The 22178-nt window shown below is 36.3% G+C and overlaps 1 protein-coding gene across 1 annotated transcript in view; it reads right to left on the bottom strand.

Moving 5' to 3' along the window:
• Positions 1 to 680: 680 nt before the first annotated feature.
• Positions 681 to 22178, bottom strand: part of sni (SDR family oxidoreductase sniffer) — a 133755-nt gene continuing 112257 nt past the window's right edge. The window contains exons 4-5 of the mRNA XM_067141531.2: positions 19596 to 19745; positions 681 to 1000 (exon numbers count right to left, since the gene is read on the bottom strand). Of these exons, the coding sequence (XP_066997632.2) occupies positions 776 to 1000; positions 19596 to 19745 (375 nt within the window). The 3' untranslated portion in view covers positions 681 to 775. The remainder of the gene's footprint in view (positions 1001 to 19595; positions 19746 to 22178) is intronic.

The following is a 22178-nucleotide window of genomic DNA, read 5'->3' as shown; positions in this document are numbered from 1 at the left end:
ATTGATACCACATACTATTTCTTTTTGCCACAGTAATTATGTCAGAGCCTGCAGATGATGGACTGACACCAACTGAGGACAATGGACACACGTCACATCATTCTGCTTTCTTGAAGTAGAGAAACATCTACACAGTAACCTCATACTGACTGTTCTGCATACTAATGACACAAATCAAATCCACCAATAAGGAAAGAGAAAACATTGGTCAACAATGACACATATACAGTACGTAGTGCACAGAGTCAACACGAAGTAATACAGAGGTTTATTATATTATCAACAACTATTGTGCATAGTAATCCTCAAAATCCAACAGTAGGAAGTGTTGAACATTTCTTTCCATAATCTTTCCTTGCTTACAACCTAAGCTCATTTTTGGATGTTACACAGGATGTAGAGTTACTGTGATGTAAAACTAAAAATATAACAAAACTGATAAGTAATACAGAAATTAAATATTGATAAATAAAGCTAGAAAACATTAAAAATGTAAAGCCATACATTTTCTCAAAAATCAGAATCAAAATTTATGTCCAAAAGTCCAAACTTACCAGTCTTCTTTGATAATAGTCTCTTCGACTATCCTGCTGAAGGCAATGTTAAAAATGAAAGTACAGAAGGAAAGGCTGAGGATACTGGATGTTATGAAGGTTTTAATGGATCTTTCTCCAATTTTACTTCAGGTTTATAGACAATTTTAGCACAAATGCAAATATGGTATAAATTGTATTAATCAGTGAGAAATGTACAAATATTGTGTTAAATTTATGCTTCACCAAGGAAGTTTCTCTCCATCATATTGAAGAAAACACCCATTATCACTCTCACTCAGACTTAATAAAGTGTTAATTATAGAACTAACACTTTGTTCAACAGTAAGCGGAGCATTAGGTCCACCCATGTCCGTTTTAACCCATCCTGGGTGTAAACTAATGGCAAGAATCCCATCCTTCTTCAAGTCAACACTTAGTGAGCGTGAGATTGCATTTATTGCAGCCTGAAAATAATGATAAATAATTAAAATCAATATGTGGAAATTAAAAATTAAATAACATATATTTCACATAATTTTCATAACTGTGTTAAGTATATTCAACATGTACTGGGTAACAGTTTAATTGAATCAATGAACTAAAATCAAGCCTGCAAGAGGATATAGTTTATCTGAGGTTTGTTTTTCTTATAAGAACGTAATGTTTAAATTACAGAAGTACACATCAAAGAAAGAGAATAAAGTTTAATTTCCTCCCAGCTAACCTCCAAAGTCTCTCAAAAAATCTGAAGTTCCAATATGATCCTCTTCCTCCTTATCACCACCATTCAGTGGTTGATCTATATGGTGTTTGGAAATTCCCATTACATACTCCTAGGACCTGTAGAGGTGACCGAGTAGATAATATTATGAACAGGCACCGATGTCCAGAAATGCGCGGTTTCTGTGCTCCATGTGCAACAAGTTCAAATCAAGTGTATAAATGTCCCAGTTCTGCTGGGTAAAGTAATGATTACATATATGTATCAAGTTTACCTGCAACGGTATGCAGCCGGTTATGTCATTACAATACGATGATCACTTGACGTCATGATGTTTACCCTGCCTTTCATAATACTACTTCGAACCGTATGCCTCAATCACTTGCTATTGTATCTCCAATAAACATGGTTTGCCCACACATTTGCAGAATACACTGACACAATGTTAGTGTACGGCGAAGCTCAGGGTAACGGGAGAGCTGTTCGCCAGCTTTATCATTACCTACATCCTGTGCCTCCAATGCAAGAAGTGATAGCGACCCTGTTTTCAGTATTTTCTCAGTTTTCAGCAAAAAATTGGCTTAAGTTATTCTAGCTCTCATGTACCAAATTATTGTTGGTTAAACTGAAAAAGCCCCACTGTCGACAGCCCTGAAAATGGTTTTCCATGGTTTCCCATTTTCACACCAGGCAAATTCTGGGGCTGTACCTTAATTAAGGCCACGGCCGCTTCCTTCCCACTCCTAGCCCTTCCCTGTCCCATCGTCGCCATAAGACCTATCTGTGTCGGTGTGACGTAAAACAAAAAAAAACTGAAAATATAATAAATAATGAACAGCAAACAGGGAAAATATAAATAACTAAAGTACCATGAGGAATATTACATACTAAGGAAAATTAAATTGATTAATTAGAGGTTCATGAAACTAAGATAAATACATCAGGGCATGCGGAATTCAATGCGATGGCGGGTTGTCGCACGTATCACTGCTAATAATATACTATTTGTATACTATTTGCACTTCAACATTTTAGCATAATTTATTGTAATTACTTTAGGTACTTTCATCCTAATGTGTCCATTTATTGTACAGAACAACATTTCAACATCTGTAACATACCCAGAAACATAGCGGTTGGTCCAATTCAACTACTCATCACGGCACATATTATTATTGTTCATACAATTTTTATCATTAGTTTTATTCTATTCATTAACTGAATATGTACTGTTTTAGGATATTGTGACTAAAATGTATATTTATTTGATTATGGCTGATGAATACCCCAAGTAGGGTCAAAACTAGTTCCAAGCGACTTAATGTATTGAATAGGTGAAAATTTTTTTATAAGAATAAATTATATGTAAAAGGATCTATCCAATATGTACTTGTATGTATATTAAAATAATTGAAAATAGTCAGTTGTGGTAAAATTAATATTTTCTGATGTGTATGTTCATACAGAAACACTGCAATGTTTTAGTTTCATTATGAAATGTGCTTTAGATATTTAATACGTGCATATATTTACAAGTTCATTCGTTAAGTCAGTCTATAAATGGCAAGTTTCTCAAGATGACAGTGTATAAACAATCTCAAATCTTTTGTTTATTTGCAGCTCACTGACTCTGAAATCAAGAAGGGAGAACATAACCTCATTCGTGAAAAAAGCCTACCTTGCTTATTTCAGCAAATACAAATACAAATACACAAGACTACGTACAAAGGACAGGTCTCCACTGGTAAACACTGATCGATCACCATTATCCGTACATCTTTGTCCATGGACACTCAACGGCCTGAGCGAGGCAAATCGGCAGTTGATACTCTACCCCGTTTGAATGTCTCCACCCACCTTGCCACTGTTCTATAGGGCATGGCATGCACACCTAATGCTTCCCGCAGCTCTGCATGGCAATGGCATGCATTTCTGCCATGGAGAACTGCTATTGTAATATATGATCGTTGCTCCTGGTTGTTGACTTTCATTTTGTGACGACCGGGCGAGTTGGCCGTGCGCGTAGAGGCGCGCGGCTGTGAGCTTGCATCCGGGAGATAGTAGGTTCGAATCCCACTATCGGCAGCCCTGAAAATGGTTTTCCGTGGTTTCCCATTTTCACACCAGGCAAATGCTGGGGCTGTACCTTAATTAAGGCCACGGCCGCTTCCTTCCAACTCCTAGGCCTTTCCTCTCCCATCGTCGCCATAAGACCTATCTGTGTCGGTGCGACGTAAAGCCCCTAGCAAAAAAAAAAAAAAAAAAATTGTGACGCTCTCACTTACACACTGAACTTGGGGGCATGCTTAGACCCACACTGTTGTTTACATACACCATAAGTACATACCGTACGTTTCCAAATGCATATCTTAGATTTTTTGTGTTGTCTCCTGTTCGCGAGAAAAAAAATAGTTGCAATGACTTATGACTCGACCTATGTATAAATGCATATTTTGGGCATTTTTTGCCATAAGGTCATATTTTGAGCTATTTTAGTAGAAACGTCATATTTTGGTGGTGTGATGACAGCTGTAGGTGTGCAAAATCATCTTCAACTTACCGAATGCGAACTAGTGTTCACAAAACTGCTTCTCAGTATCATGCTGTTGATACAAGTGGAATACCCTTTGTATACAATGAAGGTCATAGACCTCACCCTAGCCAACCCACTGTTCTCGGCAACCCAGTCTCCCAGGAAGAGACAGAAATAATCCGGAAAATCCCGTCCCAGCAGTAAGCTAATTACTTCTTGTAACCGCTCACTTGTCTTCGTTCAGATATTAGAACCTCAACCTCCTTTCACTTACACAAGCGTCAGTTTACAGTCAATCGTATCCCAACACACATTCCAGTATGCCTAAGGAAAAGTCTTCTACTAGTGTTAAGTTACGAAACTTTAAGGAATTTGGAGAAGAATATTTCTGTAGAGACGGTTTAGTACAGGGTAAAACAAAAACTTCAAAATGTGCTTAATCGAAATGATGATTTTCACCATGTGTGCAAGATAAATGATGTTCTTAGAGGAGAAGGTACCAGTACACTTCAAGATGAGTGCATAATACTCGACAGCAGTGATTTAACATTATTTAAATATGTACCAATAAAGTCTTGTGACGTAGAAAGGAGCTTCTCTTCTTATTCTTACAAGAATGTGTTAAGTGATAATCGGAGGTCTTTCGCGCCTGATGCTTTGAAGATGAATATTGTCATACACTTCAATTTCACCCGCGGAGAAGAATGAAAGAGGTATGCGAGTTTGCACTATAGGCTCTGACGCCCTACCATAATGTACTGAAAGACATCTACTTAACTCTTTCCTGTGGGTTGCATAGTAAAGCGTACTGGAGTCGCACACTGTCTCCCGCGGGTTGCATAATAAAGCATACTAGACTTTCAAACTGACTTCCTCTGCCATCTGTCTGCTAAACATAAAATTTCTTGGAACCAGTGCATTTCCTATGCTTCCTAGATACAATTGGCATGCATGGAATCCTAAAATAAAGTGTTCTTTTATAATTTTCCTTAGATAGAACTGACAGCTGACTGAATGTAAACACATTGCAGCAGCATGGCTGCACATAACCAGTTGAGTGCAGAGGATATTTGTTACAAATTAGATTAATATGTTGACGAATGCAATGGATGAATTTGAGGTTGTAGGTATGATAATTAAAATGGTGTGGGAAGCAGATGGGACAGAAGATGAATCTGAGGGAAATCAAAATACGACACAGGACAGGAAATGTTCATTCAGGTACCGTCTCCTCCTAAAATATTAGGCCTACTTTGACAAAAACTAATTATCAGTTTTAATCCTCCAGTTAATTCTGTTTCAAACTAAGGGCCTCTGCATAGTTACATAATATTCCAACTAATGTCAATTTATCTTCCAATCCCATTCAGTGAAAAATAGTTTATAATTTGTATGTCAGAGGGGAGGTATGGTTTGCTATCTAAATATCCTCATCCAACGGATCCCAAAAATGAAATAAATTGGGGGATTCAGGGTGAATTCCTATGTTCACTGCATTACCAAGAAAACAAGAGCCCCACCAGGTCGAGCAATTCAGACTATAAGAACGAGCAATTTAACATTATGCACCATATTGGATGCTTCCTGATGTATCATTCCGAACAGGGCGGGGGGCGTTCTGCTTGTAATTAGGTGATATCATTGTATCGTTTTAGAATAACTATAGTGTATTTTTCATTGTTACAAAATTTGAAAGTGATATCTTAAGTGGTTTTTACAGAATACATTATTTAGTGAAGGTACTCCACAACTATACCATACAAGAAAATTATTACTCTAGGTTTGACCAGACAGTGAGTCAAAGATAGTCCATGGGAAAGTGTTAATTCATTTCTTGGTGCTCAATTTAAACTTTAACGCATCTGAATAATGTTAATGAAATCTTGGCTTTAAACGGTCCAAAATATATTTTTTAAATAGATTTATTTCTACTTTTCTTGCATTTCAAACCACCAAAGCAGGGTGCAAACATGTTTTGACTTTTAAAATGTTGTGTGATTTCTCATATTTCAAACCACCAATGCAGGGTGCAAACATGTTTTGACTTTTAAAATGTTGTGTGATCTGATAATCTTAGCGAATTTAGTATTCTATAGATATGTATTCACAAAAGTTTGATAAGTGAATCAAGGATAATAGACTGTGAATAATTGCTGCACATGTATATTCAGAAAACTAATATTAAAGTAAGAATAAAGATGCTTTGCACACGAGAATAAGAAACGTCAATTTAAGGTTATTAAAATTTATTAGTCAACCTATTCAATACAACTGAAATTTGCAAAATTAGGACTTACATCCTATTAAACTAAGATTTAAAGGGACATGTTTCGCCCTTTAAAAGGGCATCATCAGCCTTTTTACACTCGTGCTAAAGATAAAAATCAGGATCCTGATTGTTGATATAAGAAAAAAGATATAAAATGAGAATAAAAAATTAGAATGAATATGATACAATATATGCAATCATGAGTTCTTAAATGACAATTGACAATTAAAACATCATTTAAAATGTTTGCGATGAAATGGGAGTTGGTACAATAATTACATCAGCAATCTTAAAATGATCTTATAAAACTGAACAAACTAGGCCTTAACCAAATAAATAATAAGAAAATCTATGGCTAAAGTTGCCGTATCAAAGTTCGTGAAATTCGGCTGGAAGCAACCTGATTTTAAATGTAGAGCAAAAGGTTAATAGAATCCAATAGCCACTCAAGACAACATAAAACCTCTCTCGTTGAAAAGTCGTAATGAAACTGTAGTATGGCACATGTAGATTATAAAGTTATGTCCAATCAATCCATTAGTTTCATATTTTACTAAGTGAGATCGCGGTCTTAGTATTTTTATTGAAGGAGCTATGAGAAGTTCACTAATAAGTGCCACTGTACAGATTTCGTCAGCTCGTATACCGATGGTTAAATGGGAATATTCTTACGTCTTGGCTGCAGTTTTGAATGTAGACTGACTATTGAAGAAATATAGTGCAGAATCTGTAATGAAAAGGAGAATAAAAAGGTAAGAAGTTTAGATGAAAAACGGTTAAATTAGGGGAATTAATATAAATTCAATTACTTACGTTCTCGATTTTTGCGGTATGAACTAGTTGCCTGTATGGTCTCGGAACGAGTGAGGTTTGAATGCCGTGTGTTGTATCTGTGTGGAACTGAGGGAGGGGGGTGTGATAGATGAACGGAAATAGGCGGAGCTTTGAGCTTGCGCGCTATTGGCTGTTGAAGATGTGGAGTTAAGGAAGAGAAGTGTAATGGAGAAGAAGAGGTGGACAGAGGGTTAAACCTATATGCCGTTGGCTGTGGAATATTGGCAGGGGCGGGGACAGGGGGAGTTACTTTTAAGGGGAGGTTGGAATCTTTATTGGAAGTTAGTTTAAGGTTTTTAAGGATTTTATTTAAATTTGGATTAAAATATTGTAATAAATTGGGTAAAGTCTCGTATAGGGGATTTTTTATTTCGACGGGATCATTGAGATTTAGGTCTTTGTTGTAATGTTGATCCAGATATATGTAAATGTTTTCTAATTCGTTCATTAATTTTCCTTTGTCTACTATTTTAATGATTGTTAGGTCCTGTTCGATGGTTGTGAAATGATGACCTGTATCTTTCATATGTGAGCTCATGGCTGAAAATTTGTTATGTCTATTGGCATTATAGTGTTCCTGATATCTAGTAAGGAAGCTCCGGCCTGTTTGCCCAATGTATGATTTTTCACATTGCGTGCATTTGAGCCTCTATATGCTGAGTTTGAGTAAATACTATTGTTCATGTTGAGTGTATTGTGGTTGAAAAACAGGCTGCGATTGGTGTTTGTCGTTTTAAAGGCAATGTTAATGTTTTGTTTTTTCAGAGGGTCGTTGCTTGGTAAATGCCTGGATTATTGTGTGTAAAGGTGACGAACTTAGATTTTTTAGGTTTTTCAGGGACGAGGTTTGTTGCTAGTTTATATTTGATTTTATTAATTATTCGGTTGATTATTTCTATTTTAAAGCCATTGAATTTTGCTAAGTTTTTAATATAATGAATTTCTGTTTTTAGATTCTTAGGTGATAATGGGATTTTTAAAGCTCTGTAAATTAAAGTACAGAAAGTAACTTGTTTGTGGGAGTTGGGGTGTATAGATGAATTTTTGATTGTTATTGGAGTGTGGGTGGGTTTTCTGTAAATTTGGAAATCAAATGTGTTCTTGTCGCGTGTTATAGTTAAGTCTAAAAAGTTAATGGATCTGTTGATCTCGTCCTCCTTAGTAAACTTGATATTTTGATCAAGGGTGTTTAGAAAATCTAAAATATCGTTGCTTTTGTTGAGATTACTGTCAATTATTGCAAATGTGTCGTCAACGTATCTGAGCCACAGGCTGAGTCCTTTTATTTTTGAAGTTATTTTATGGTGTTCTAACGAGTCCATGTATATGTCTGCCAAGATGCCTGATAACGGATCTTCCATTGCCAGGCCGTCTTGGTGGTAGATTTTGCCATTGAAAGTGAAATAGTTGTTTTTTAGTACGAAGTTTATAATATTGATGAATTCGTCTATTTCGGGGGTGCTGAGATTGCTGTGTTTGGATAGGTTGTCCTTGATAATGTTTACTGTTTGTTTTGTTGGCACATTAGAATACATATTCGTGATATCGTAGGAGCACATGACGTGGTTAGGTAGTAAGTTGAATTTCTTTAAAAGATCGCAAAAATCAACCGAGTTCTTTAGAGGGGATTTGTTGTTGAAAGTGTAGTAGTGTCTTTTAAGGAAATGGTGGATGTATTTTGAGGTCTTGTAAGTTGGGCTTTTTCTGCAATTAATTATGGGACGCATGGGTGTATCTTTTTTGTGTAGTTTGGGTAATGCTCTGGCTGTGGGAATATTGGGATTCATGGTGAATAGTTTTTGTTGCTCTTGTTCATTAAGTAAAAAAGTTGAATTCTTTATCAGTGTTTTTAAATTTCGCTGGATTCTGATGGTAGGATCTTTATTAACTATTGAAAAAGTCCCATCTGCAAAAAAGTTTTCTGTTTTTGTAATGTATTCATTCTTATCTAATAATACGGTAGTCCCTCCTTTGTCCGCTTTAGTTACTATGATATTGTTGTCGTTGATCTTCGTTTTTAAACTTTTTATTACGTTTGTATGATTGGAGTCGGAAGTTTTAATTAATTCTTTGGTGACTGTTGGTAGTTTCTTTTTTATTTCGTATCTGGTGTCGTTCTGCAAGTCTGAAGGGAGATTGGTAATGTTAGATTCGATCTCTGCTACAGTGTTGATTATGTCATTTTCTTTTTGTATGCTTGGCCAATTATGTTTTAGACCTTTGCTTAGTAGGTCGATTTCCTGTTCTGAAAAGTTTGCTTTGTCGTGTTAACTATGACTGGTGAGTTGTTGAAGAGTGAATTGTTTTTTATTATTTCTACGTTCCTATTGGATGATTTTAATTGAGTCTCCTTTAAGTGTGCAAGCTTTTTGTCCAAAGTATGTTTTCTGCTTAGGATATTGTTTAATTTATAATCTACATGTAGCTGAAATGAGCTCCATTCTATTTTGGATACGTATTGAGATATTGCCAAATGTGTTCTGTATAACTGTAAATTTAAAAGCATTTTATTTTTGTGGGATGTTTTGATTTCGTGCTTGAGCCAAATTTCATTAATTCCGTACAGCGGCACTTATTAGTGAACTTCTCATAGCTCCTTCAATAAAAATACTGAGACCGCGATCTCACTTCGTAAAATATGAAACTAATGGATTGATTGGACATAACTTTGTAATCTACATGTGCCATACTATAGTTTCATTACGACTTTTCAACGAGAGAGGTTTTATGTTGTCTTGAGTGGCTATTGGATTCTATTAACCTTTTGCTCTACATTTAAAATCAGGTTGTTTCCAGCCGAATTTCACGAACTTTGATACGGCAACTTTAGCCATAGACTTTCTTATTATTTATTTGGTTAAGGCCTAGTTTGTTCAGTTTTATAAGATCATTTTAAGATTGCTGATGTAATTATTGTACCAACTCCTATTTCATCGCAAACATTTTAAATGATGTTTTAATTGTCAATTGTCATTTAAGAACTCATGATTGCATATATTGTATAATATTCACTCTAATTTTTTATTCTCATTTTATATCTTTTTTCTTATATCGACAATCAGGATCCTGATTTTTATCTTTAGCACAAGTGTAAAAAGGCTGATGATGCCCTTTTAAAGGGCGAAACATGTCTCTTTAAATCTTAGTTTAATAGGATGTAAGTCCTAATTTTGCAAATTTCATTTGTATTGAATAGGTTGACTAATAAATTTTAATAATCTTAAATTGATGTACATTTTCAATACGGACCAAATATGAAGTTTATAACATGTAATGTTAAAGCCAACCAGGCTAATTATAACTTGAACAAGTACCTCAACCTAAAGGTAAAAATCTGTAAAATACGTAAAGACATGGCTTATTTAAAAGAATGTCTAAAACTAAAGCTGGTTCCAAGATTTTTGAGACGTATTCAGAGAAAAGACGTAACCACATCCAGTTTAACCAAAACTCAAAATAGAACTAATGAAATTTGGCTCAAGCACGAAATCAAAACATCCCACAAAAAGAAAATGCTTTTAAATTTACAGTTATACAGAACACATTTGGCAATATCTCAATACGTATCCAAAATAGAATGGAGCTCATTTCAGCTACATGTAGATTATAAATTAAACAATATCCTAAGCAGAAAACAAAAAACTTTGGACACAAAGTTTGCACACTTAAAGGAGACTCAATTAAAATCATCCAATAGGAACGTAGAAATAATAAAAAACAATTCACTCTTCAACAACTCACCAGTCATAGTTAACACGACAAAGACAAACTTTTCAGAACAGGAAATCGACCTACTAAGCAAAGGTCTAAAACATAACTGGCCAAGCATACAAAAAGAAAATGACATAATCAACACTGTAGCAGAGATCGAATCTAACATTACCAATCTCCCTTCAGACTTGCAGAACGACACCAGATACGAAATAAAAAAAAAGAAACTACCAACAGTCACCAAAGAATTAATTAAAACTTCCGACTCCAATCATACAAACGTAATAAAAAGTTTAAAAACGAAGATCAACGACAACAATATCATAGTAACTAAAGCGGACAAAGGAGGGACTACCGTATTATTAGATAAGAATGAATACATTACAAAAACAGAAAACTTTTTTGCAGATGGGACTTTTTCAATAGTTAATAAAGATCCTACCATCAGAATCCAGCGAAATTTAAAAACACTGATAAAGAATTCAACTTTTTTACTTAATGAACAAGAGCAACAAAAACTATTCACCATGAATCCCAATATTCCCACAGCCAGAGCATTACCCAAACTACACAAAAAAGATACACCCATGCGTCCCATAATTAATTGCAGAAAAAGCCCAACTTACAAGACCTCAAAATACATCCACCATTTCCTTAAAAGACACTACTACACTTTCAACAACAAATCCCCTCTAAAGAACTCGGTTGATTTTTGCGATCTTTTAAAGAAATTCAACTTACTACCTAACCACGTCATGTGCTCCTACGATATCACGAATATGTATTCTAACGTGCCAACAAAACAAACAGTAAACATTATCAAGGACAACCTATCCAAACACAGCAATCTCAGCACCCCTGAAATAGACGAATTCATCAATATTTTAAACTTCGTACTAAAAAACAACTATTTCACTTTCAATGGCAAAATCTACCAAAAAGACGGCCTGGCAATGGGAGATCCCTTATCAGGCATCTTGGCAGACATATACATGGACTCGTTAGAACACCATAAAATAACTTCAAAAATAAAAGGACTCAGCCTGTGGCTCAGATACGTTGACGACACATTTGCAATAATTGACAGTAATCTCAACAATAGCAACGATATTTTAGATTTTCTAAACACCCTTGATCAAAATATCAAGTTCACTAAGGAGGACGAGATCAACAGATCCATTAACTTTTTAGACTTAACTATAACACGCGACAAGAACACATTTGATTTCCAAATTTACAGAAAACCCACCCACACTCCAATAACAATCAAAAATTCATCTATACACCCCAACTCCCACAAACAAGCTACTTTCTATACTTTAATTTACAGAGCTTTAAAAATCCCATTATCACCTAAGAATCTAAAAACAGAAATTCATTATATTAAAAGCTTAACAAAATTCAAATGGCTTTAAAATAGAAATATACCGAGCTCAATAGCTGCAGTCGCTTAAGTGCGGCCAGTATCCAGTATTCGGGAGATCGTGGGTTCGAACCCCACTGTCGGCAGCCCTGAAGATGGTTTTCCGTGGTTTCCCATTTTCACACCAGGCAAATGCTGGGGCTGTACCTTAATTAAGGCCACGGCCGCTTCCTTCCCACTCCTAGCCCCTTCCTGCTTCATCGTCGCCATAAGACCTATCCGTGTCAGTGCGACGTAAAGCAAATAACAAAAAAAATAAAATAATAATAATTGAAATAATCAACCGAATAATTAATAAAATCAAATATAAACTAGCAACAAACCTCGTCCCTGAAAAACCTAAAAAATCTAAGTTCGCCACCTTTACATACAATAATCCAGGCATGTACCAAGCAACAAACCCTCTGAAAAAACAGAACATTAACATTGCCTTTAAAACGACAAACACCTATCGCAGCCTGTTTTTCAACCACAATACACTCAACATGAACAATAGTATTTACTCAAACTCAGGCATATAGAGGCTCAAATGCACGCAATGTGAAAAATCATACATTGGGCAAACAGGCCGGAGCTTCCTTACTAGATATCAGGAACACTATAATGCCAATAGACATAACAAATTTTCAGCCATGAGCTCACATATGAAAGATACAGGTCATCATTTCACAACCATCGAACAGGACCTAACAATCATTAAAATAGTAGACAAAGGAAAATTAATGAACGAATTAGAAAACATTTACATATATCTGGATCAACATTACAACAAAGACCTAAATCTCAATGATCCCGTCGAAATAAAAAATCCCCTATACGAGACTTTACCCAGTTTAATACAATCTTTAAATCCAAATTTAAATAAAATCCTTAAAAACCTTAAACTAACTTCCAATAAAGATTCCAACCTCCCCTTAAAAGTAACTCCCCCTGTCCCCGCCCCTGTCAATATTCCACAGCCAACGGCATATAGGTTTAACCCTCCGTCCACCTCCTCTTCTCCATTACACTTCTCTTCCTTAACTCCACATCTTCAACAGCCAATAGCGCGCAAGCTGAACGCTCCGCCTATTTCCATTCATCCATCACACCCCCCTCCCTCAGTTCCACACAAATACAACACACGCCATTCAAACCTCACTCGTTCCGAGACCATACAGGCAACTAGTTCATACCGCAAAAATTGAGAACGTAAGTAACTGAATTTATATTAATTCCCCTAATTTAACTGTTTTTCCTCTAAACTTCTTACCTTTTTATTCTCCTTTTCATTACAGATTCTGCGCTATATTTCTTCAATAGTCAATCTACATTCAAAACTACAGCCAACACGTAAGAATGTTCCCATTTAACCATCGGTATACGAGCTGACAAAATCTGTACAGCGGCACTTATTAGTGAACTTCTCATAGCTCCTTCAATAAAAATACTGAGACCGCGATCTCGCTTCGTAAAATATGAAACTAATGGATTGATTGGACATAACTTTATAATCTACATGTGCCATACTACAGTCTCATTACGACTTTTCAACAAGAGAGGTTTTATGTTGTCTTGAGTGGCTATTGGATTCTATTAACCTTTTGCTCTACATTTAAAATCAGGTTGCTTCCAGCCGAATTTCACGAACTTTGATACGGCAACTTTAGCCATAGATTTTCTTATTATTTATTTGGTTAAGGCCTAGTTTGTTCAGTTTTATAAGATCATTTTAAGATTGCTGATGTAATTATTGTACCAACTCCCATTTCATCGCAAACATTTTAAATGATGTTTTAATTGTCAATTGTCATTTAAGAACTCATGATTGCATATATTGTATAATATTCATTCTAATTTTTTATTCTCATTTTATATCTTTTTTCTTATATCGACAATCAGGATCCTGATTTTTATCTTTAGCACGAGTGTAAAAAGGCTGATGATGCCCTTTTAAAGGGCGAAACATGTCTCTTTAAATCTTAGTTTAATAGGATGTAAGTCCTAATTTTGCAAATTTCATTTGTATTGAATAGGTTGACTAATAAATTTTAATAATCTTAAATTGATGTACATTTTCAATACGGACCAAATATGAAGTTTATAACATGTAATAAGAAACGTGTCAAAGATGTCACAGAATGAGAACTAGAAATCAAAGTAAAGGTAGATTCTGAAATCTGTGATGGCTGTATCTATGGCAAACATCACAGATTTAAGTTTGGAAGAAGGGATAGAGCTACTGCATCTGCTGAAGTTATCCATGCTGATGTATATGGTCCATTCAAAGCATCAAGTTCTTATTACTTATGTTCCCCTATTATTCAAAAATGATTTTACGAGAGTTTGTTACATTTTTTATTTGAAGTCTATGATAAATTTTTACTAATGCTAAAAGAATGGGTTTGACCGAGCTCGATAGCTGCAGTCGCTTAATTGCGGCCAGTATCCAGTATTCGGGAGATAGTAGGTTCGAACCCCACTATCGGCAGCCCTGAAAATGGTTTTCCGTGGTTTCCCATTTTCACACCAGGCAAATGCTGGGGCTGTACCTTAATTAAGGCCACGGCCGATTCCTTCCCACTCCTAGCCCTATCCTGTCCCATCGTCGCCATAAGACCTATCCGAGTCGGTGCGACGTAAAGCAATTAGCAAAAAAAAAAAAAGAATGGGTTTGTGCTGGTCATAAAGTCTAGTAATTTCTCATCAATAATGGTGACAAGTTTGACAATTCCAAAATGAATAAAATTTTAGATGATAATGGTATCAAACAGCTTTTTACAATGCCTTATTGTAGTGAAATAAATGGTTATACTGAACGAGACAACCAAGTGGTTGTAAAGGCAGCTCAGTCTATCTTACACACCCATGGCGATTTGTCTGAGTTGAACACTGTAATACAGCTGTTTATGTTTTAAATAGAACAGGTCCAACAACCATTAAAAATAAAATTTCATTTGAGCTATGGCTTGGTAATTAAAAAAACTAGTCTTAAGTATCTTAAAATAATTGGAAGTAAATACTACGTTCATGTGCCGAAATAAAAATTGGACAAAAAGGTCATTAAAGGTATTTTAGTGAGATATGACTTTGGTGGTGAAAGAACATGGAATAAAACCTAACAGATTATAAGATCTAGACACATTTATCTTCAATGAAAAACAATTAACACCAAAATAATCAATTTCATTTACAGACAAAAATCAAGAATTTGAATGTTCAAATATTCCAAAGGAAAAATGAAACAGGAAGAAAAATCTGACAATCACAATGTTGCAGAAAAACTTGACAATCATTCAGCAAGTTGTAAATATATATATATATATATTGTACCGGAAACGCCGCTTCGTGAAAGAAGTTCGAAGTATGTGTGTTGAACTTCGCACGAGGTGGAAGATAGGCAGCTCGCCGAGCTCGCTGAGATACTCAGCCGTGACGTAGCCGCTTCGAGTGAGCTCTACACAGCCAAGCATGACCATATATGGTAATGTCCCGGCCCATGTGTAAAAGTCTATTTAGCGTTAAAATATTGTTGTTTTGACATCGCCAATGTGGAAGCCATCATAATAGATGCAACCTGTCAAATTCTTGAGAAAATCTACCGTGTACTTTGGGAGTTATAGGGGTGGATAATACCCACGTTCTAGATGCTTCGTCACAATCTGGTATAAAAGGAGAGCGATCCGGACTACAGATTCAGTGTGTGTTACTCCACCGTCTCTGCAACACGGGTGATGGGTGGAGCTCTACAAGTGCGGACCGAACCTATGGTCAGACAAGTCCTTGTATTTCGAGTGTTTGGTTCCAGCGGAGTTGGAACTTTAATTTTCTTCAAGTGCCATGTTAGGACTTGTGTTTCAGTGACTCACTGCAGGAACTTAGAATTTATCTCGTGAGTGTCCTAACTTTTCCAAGTGCTACATTTGAACTTGTATTTTGAACTTGTACTTCGTAAACAGACTTTGGGAACTTATGTTTTGCGACAAGCTGTGGAAACATAAAAGTTTTCTTGTGAATGTTGCCATTTTTCAAGTACCACATTGAACTTGTGTTTTGTAACGAACTGTGGAAACTTGAGTATTTCAGAGTATTACGTTCGAACTTATGTTTCATAACAAATTGCGGGAACATGGAATAATTTTCGAGTGCCGCATCTGGACTTGTGTTTAAACTTGTGCCATCGTAACAGACTGTGGAAACATAGAGTACTCATGCCATATCTGAGTTTGTGTTTTCCTCTCGTGAAGTTCCGAGGGAACACAGAACTTTTCAGTGTCATAATTGGATTTATAATTTATACTTCGTAATCATTTTTCATGGACAGTGTTAGACTCTTTCCAAGTGCAGTTTTACTTCAATGATCACTTAATGACATTGCTTAACAGTCTTCAGGTACACGTAGTATTGTTTATCGATGGAATAAGGCATTTCCAAGTACCATTTAATTTGCTTAATTTATTACGAACATGCTGATGTGTCCCAAACTGGCATGAACTGTGCATCTTGTGCTTAATATTGTGTTCTAATCATAAACTGATGAGATCAGTGAGTTAGGAACTGATGACAATGATTAGTGACCCAACAGAACATTCCAGTCTGCCATGCCAATGTTAGCAAACTTATGCCATGAACTTGACATTATAAATTATACATTATTTTCCCAATATTAATTCGGTTGACATCTAACACATGGTCAGATATTTAGTTCAATCGTCTTACTTTCAAGTGATAATTTATGAACATTTGTGATTCAGCGAGGTGTTTGAATCAAGATTCTAGTGTTAATTTTATTAACATTTGATATATTCCATTTGCAATGAGTAAACGCAATCATTTAAAGGTCAGTTTATTTAACAGTGCTACATGTAAGTTGAATGCCATACAGGGGACTTGTGTGTAAATGACGCCTTACCTTTCATCAACATTGTCGTGTGAGATTGAACCCTGCAACGTGTGTGCCTAAAGAATTGAGAACTCTCAGATCCTCGAGAACTTCGAGATATTCCAGAACATCGAGAACTTCACATCCAGGACAAGCGTGGTTCCTGTCCAGGCCGTGCTCAGCAATCATCCCGGAGTCCGGAGATTCCAGCCAACTACAACGCTTCAACTCAACTTGTATGAAAGGTGGTATGAATTTGTTTTCAATGAACAATAAAATAGATTCTCAAAAAAATCTAAGTTCAATGAACTAATACCCCTCTCTGTACCAACACTAATGTTTTCATTCCACACCCTTAGAAACAGTCCATGCTCTTCAAGCTAGTGTCAGCGCCCCAAAGACAGACATTTTTTCCCGGTACAATATATAATTTCTTTACACAGCTACTGAACAGTCATGGAACGATAAAATTAGTACGTTTTCTCTTGACTATTTTACCAGAACTTGAAAATGACGTCATAAATGTCTACAGCTTGTTTCACTGAAATTTATCTTCACTATACTCATAAAAGACAGCCTCAATCATTCACTACAACACCTGCTTCATTTTCAGGTGGGTCAGATCTCGTCAATGTATATTTTAGCACATCCACTGCTCCAGGTTCATTGCGAAGCAATATTAGGATCTTGTATTTCCAGGTGAGCCAACTTGTCTTCCCTTCCAGGTTTCGTATATTAACTTTAGAATACCAATATAAATGGTCCATTATTGGACATTATAAATTTTCCAGCTAGCTCATTCTTGGTTGCCAGCGTTTCGCCCTCGTGTGCTAGGGTGGGCTCATCAGTTGGTACCTAGCACACCTAGGCAACCAAGAATGAGCTAGCTGGAAAATTTATAATGTCCAATAACGGACCATTTATATTGGTATTATAAATTTGCTCATTCAGGACAAATATTTCAGATTCCCTATGGGAATCAACATCTATATCATATTAACTTTAGAGTCCATTTTTGGAAATAGTTAGGGTACAGGTTAATGACACAAGACAAAAGTTAAAACAAAACTAAAAGCAGTTCTATGATACTGGGACCATAACCTATTACCATTACAGTGGAATAAACTGCATTTAAGTTTGTAGAAGACCTTTTGTTTCAAATATTATTAAGGATACAGACTGATTACATTGTTTTTTCAAATAATTATTATTGTAAACAAGGTGGCAGAGAATATCGGAATAACAGTACACATAGACTAAGGTTCGACAATCGAACTCTATGAAAGTAATATAAATTAAACATGATAAAATAAAATAATTAAGTGAAGGACTCAAATGTCTTAACAAATGCAATATCACCAGAACTCATACTGGCAGTGTGAGTAACTGATGAGCACAGAACAGGTAACACACGAAATCTGTCAATGTATAGGCCATTCTTACCCGACCCCTTATCAGGAAATGGGACTAAGGGGTAGATATACATACAATGTATAGGCCTTTTCATTTCCGAAGCTGTGTAGACACTGGGCTATCCACACGCTACTGTGTCTGAAGTGTACTGTCAGTATGTGGATTTGGGCAAAACAACTCTTTTTTGCTAGTTGCTTTACGTCGCATCGACACAGATAGGTCTTATGGCGACGATGGGACAGGAAAGGGCTAAGAGTGGGAAGAAAGTGGCCGTGGCCTTAATTAGGTACAGCCCCAGCATTTGCCTGGTGTGAAATTGGGAAACCACAGAAAACCATCTTCAGGGCTGCTAACAGTAGGGTTCAAACCCACTATCTCCCAAATACTGGATACTGGCCACACTCAAGCCACTGCAGCTATCGAGCTCGGTGGCAAAACAACTGCCTCCAGAGTCAACTGCCATGGTGCATGATGTGTTAATGACAAGGGTTGCAAAGTACAGTTCACACTGCTGATGATGGTGGTGGTGTTGGTGGTGGAGGTATCCTTGTATGGGAACTCTTCACATGGGATGGAATAGTGTATCTGCCAACATCCCTTACTGTCAAATGATACATTAACCTGCTATTAGATCATGTCCAAAAAAATTTTTGCCTCCAGAACCCTGCAAGAGATGTATACCTGTAGCAAGACAAAGAACACTCTCATAACCTCCAAACTGTAGCCAATTGATTCGATAAACACCCCACAGACATGATAATTTTTGTCTGGCCCCGAAGGTCACCAATTTCAATCCTATTAAGCACACCCAGGATGCAGTCGAGAGGGATGTATGCGCCCTAGACCCTGCTCTGACATATCACCAGGAAATTATGCAAAGTTTTGCAGTGGTCATGGATGAATTTGGATTCCCAATGCTTCCGATGCCTTGCAGAGATCATGCCATGCCATTTCGCTACTGTCATCAGGGTGAAAGCGGGTGTTACATGATAATGGACATGCCATGCCATTTCGCTACTGTCATCAGGGTGAAAGCGGGTGTTACATGATAATGGACAGGTGTATCTAATTCATGTTCATCAGTGTATTCATTACATAACTCTCATAGTGTTCTATATTTTAAGAATAGCTTCATGTAATAAAATTTAATACTTTAACATATTCATGTCAACCAAAGAAATCTGTATCAGTTCCAATAATACGTCTAATGATCCAAGATTTCCATTATCTCCGATCAGTAATGAACGGCTGACATGTCTTTGCTAGAATGAAGACTGCTTTGTACATACATTACCTTGCTGGCACGATATGGATAAAAGCCTCCTTGAGTATTCTTTTCCATAGAACCCAAAACAGAACTCATATTTATAATTGCAGCCCTTTTGACACCCATTGATTCTCCAGAATTAATTTCAGCAGCTTTCTTTAGGAATGGTAAACAAGCCTGTTACAGAAAAGAATAGCATACAGTTGGAAATGCTGAGCTACTTTCATTCAAGTTATTCACAGAATTCATTTAACTTCCAATATAAGAAAACAGCAATACAGGATACGAATAAGAGAAACAGCACTCGTTGAATACAAGAATAAAAGGATTTTAGAAACAAAAACGACACCGCTGAAAAAACAGCTTCAGAAAAACTCTTAATAACTGTACATAAAAAATAATACAAATTTTAGAGCTAATGTTCCATAACATCAAGCTATAGTCATGAGTGGACACACCAGAAAGAAAATAATCACAAGAAATTATTTACGTTAACAAGGATTTTCAAACATGCACACAAAAAAATTACACCAGCCAAACACAATCAGCACACCTTCAAACTATTTTCAGCTTTTCCAATAATCTTAACCAAAAATCGAAAGGATAAACTATTACCAAAATATTTAAAATTCAAAAGGTAGGCATAATGGACAGTACTAGTACTTTGTATCTAGGAATGACAAAAGGAATAACAGGTGGTATGAAGTATAAAAACCTTTGTTTTTTTATCTTGCTTTTCACTTGCATATAAAACAAGCTATAAGAAAAAACAAATCACCATAAACTGTCCATTACTTTTCAAATTTTTTGAGAGAGAAATGGAATTCAGGAAGAAAGCTCTCAAAGAGGATATACTTCAAACAAATTTAGAACAATTTAAAACAAATGTATAACTTTACACTTTTTGCAGGTATGTTATAGTGTTCAAAGTGTTACATTTTGTGTTTTGACAGACTGAAAAGCTTATAAGTTTTATTAACATGTGTGGTCCGTGAGTCCGCATCTGCTATTATCGGCTTGTAAGTTCGACAACAATGCTGACACATCAAGAACACTTCCTGACTGCCTTAGAGGAAGCGGGGCATGTCAGTCAGTGTGACACATGAAACAACTGACTGAATATGTGAGCCTAGAATTTTATTTGTGTTCCCACATTCCACATTTACATACCTGTAAAAATTGGAAAATTATACATTTGTTTTAAATTGGTATAAATTGATTGTGCAGTTAGGGTCGCGTGGCTGTGAGCTTGAATTCGGGAGACAGTGGTTCAAATCCCACTGTCGGCAGTCCTGAAGATGGTTTTCCATGGTCTCCCATTTTCACACCAAGCAAATTCTGGGGCTGTATGCTGTATTTTTACAGAATTGTTTGTGCTTACATAATCCTTACAGAACATTTATGAAAGTAATTATGAGTCTTCTCCAAACAGTTGTAGATTTATAGCCATTTAAAGCCTTCAGAATAAGTTTAAGTGTAATTTGTTTAACTTAAATAATGGTCCACATGATTTCTGTCAAAAATCACGAATTCCTGAATTTGTATAAATGAAACAATTAATTTCTTTATAATTTGGTTTTTTTCTCTTTACATCGCACCGAGACAGATATGTCCTATGGCGACGATGGGATAGGAAGGGCCTAGGAATGGGAAGGAAGCGGTCATGGCCTTAATTAAGGTACAGCCCCAGCATTTGCCTGGTGTGAAAATGGGAAACCACGGAAAACCATCTTCAGGGCTGCCGACAGTGGGATTCGAACCCACTATCTCCCGATTACTGGATATTGGCCGCACTTAAGCGACTGCAGCTATTGAGCTCGGTGGTTTTATCTGAGAATAACTGTTAGGCAAACACTTTGTTAATAACAATAGAAAACAAAAATTAAATAAATAAATAAAATATAACTTCATAGTTCTTACAAAGGAGAGCCTCCATGGCTCAGACGGCACCGCGTCGGCCTCTCACCGCTGGATATTGTGGTTCAAATCCCGGTCACTCCAAGTGAGATTTGTGCTGGACAAAGCGGAGGCGGGACAGGTTTTTCTCCGGGTACTCCGGTTTTCCCTATCATCTTTCTTTCCAGCAACACTCTCCATTATCATTTCATAGCATTTATCACTCATTAATAAATCACCTTGGGAGTGGCAACCCCATTGTAATAACAGCCTATATATGCTTCATTCATTACATCCCTGACCCAGTCAATGACTGGAAAACAGGTTGTAGGTTTTCATTTTTCAGTTGTTACAAAGAGACACAGTCTCCAATTCCACACACGTGCAATTATGTTCCGATTAGAGGCGCATGCTGAGAAAGGCTAACTCACTCAACACTGCAATTTCTGGTCATTACAGGAATTCATGTTAGATAAGTAGCCAGGAAAACTACATAAGCTCCTTCAATTTTCACAAAACGGTGTATACTACATTCTTACATAGTTTTTTATTTATGTTGCACCGACACAGATAGGTCTTATGACAATGATAGGACAGGAAAAGGCTAGAAGTGGGAAGGAAGCAGCCGTGGTCTTAGTAAGGTTCAGCATTTGCCTCATGTGAAAATGTAAAACCATCTTCAGGGCTGCCGATAGCAGGGTTCGAACCCACTAT

This window comes from Anabrus simplex, chromosome 2 (genome assembly GCF_040414725.1).
Source record: "Anabrus simplex isolate iqAnaSimp1 chromosome 2, ASM4041472v1, whole genome shotgun sequence".
In the NCBI taxonomy this organism is placed as follows: Eukaryota; Metazoa; Arthropoda; class Insecta; order Orthoptera; family Tettigoniidae; genus Anabrus; species Anabrus simplex.
Note: the sequence above shows the minus strand (reverse complement) of the source record. Positions and strands in the feature narration are given on the sequence as shown.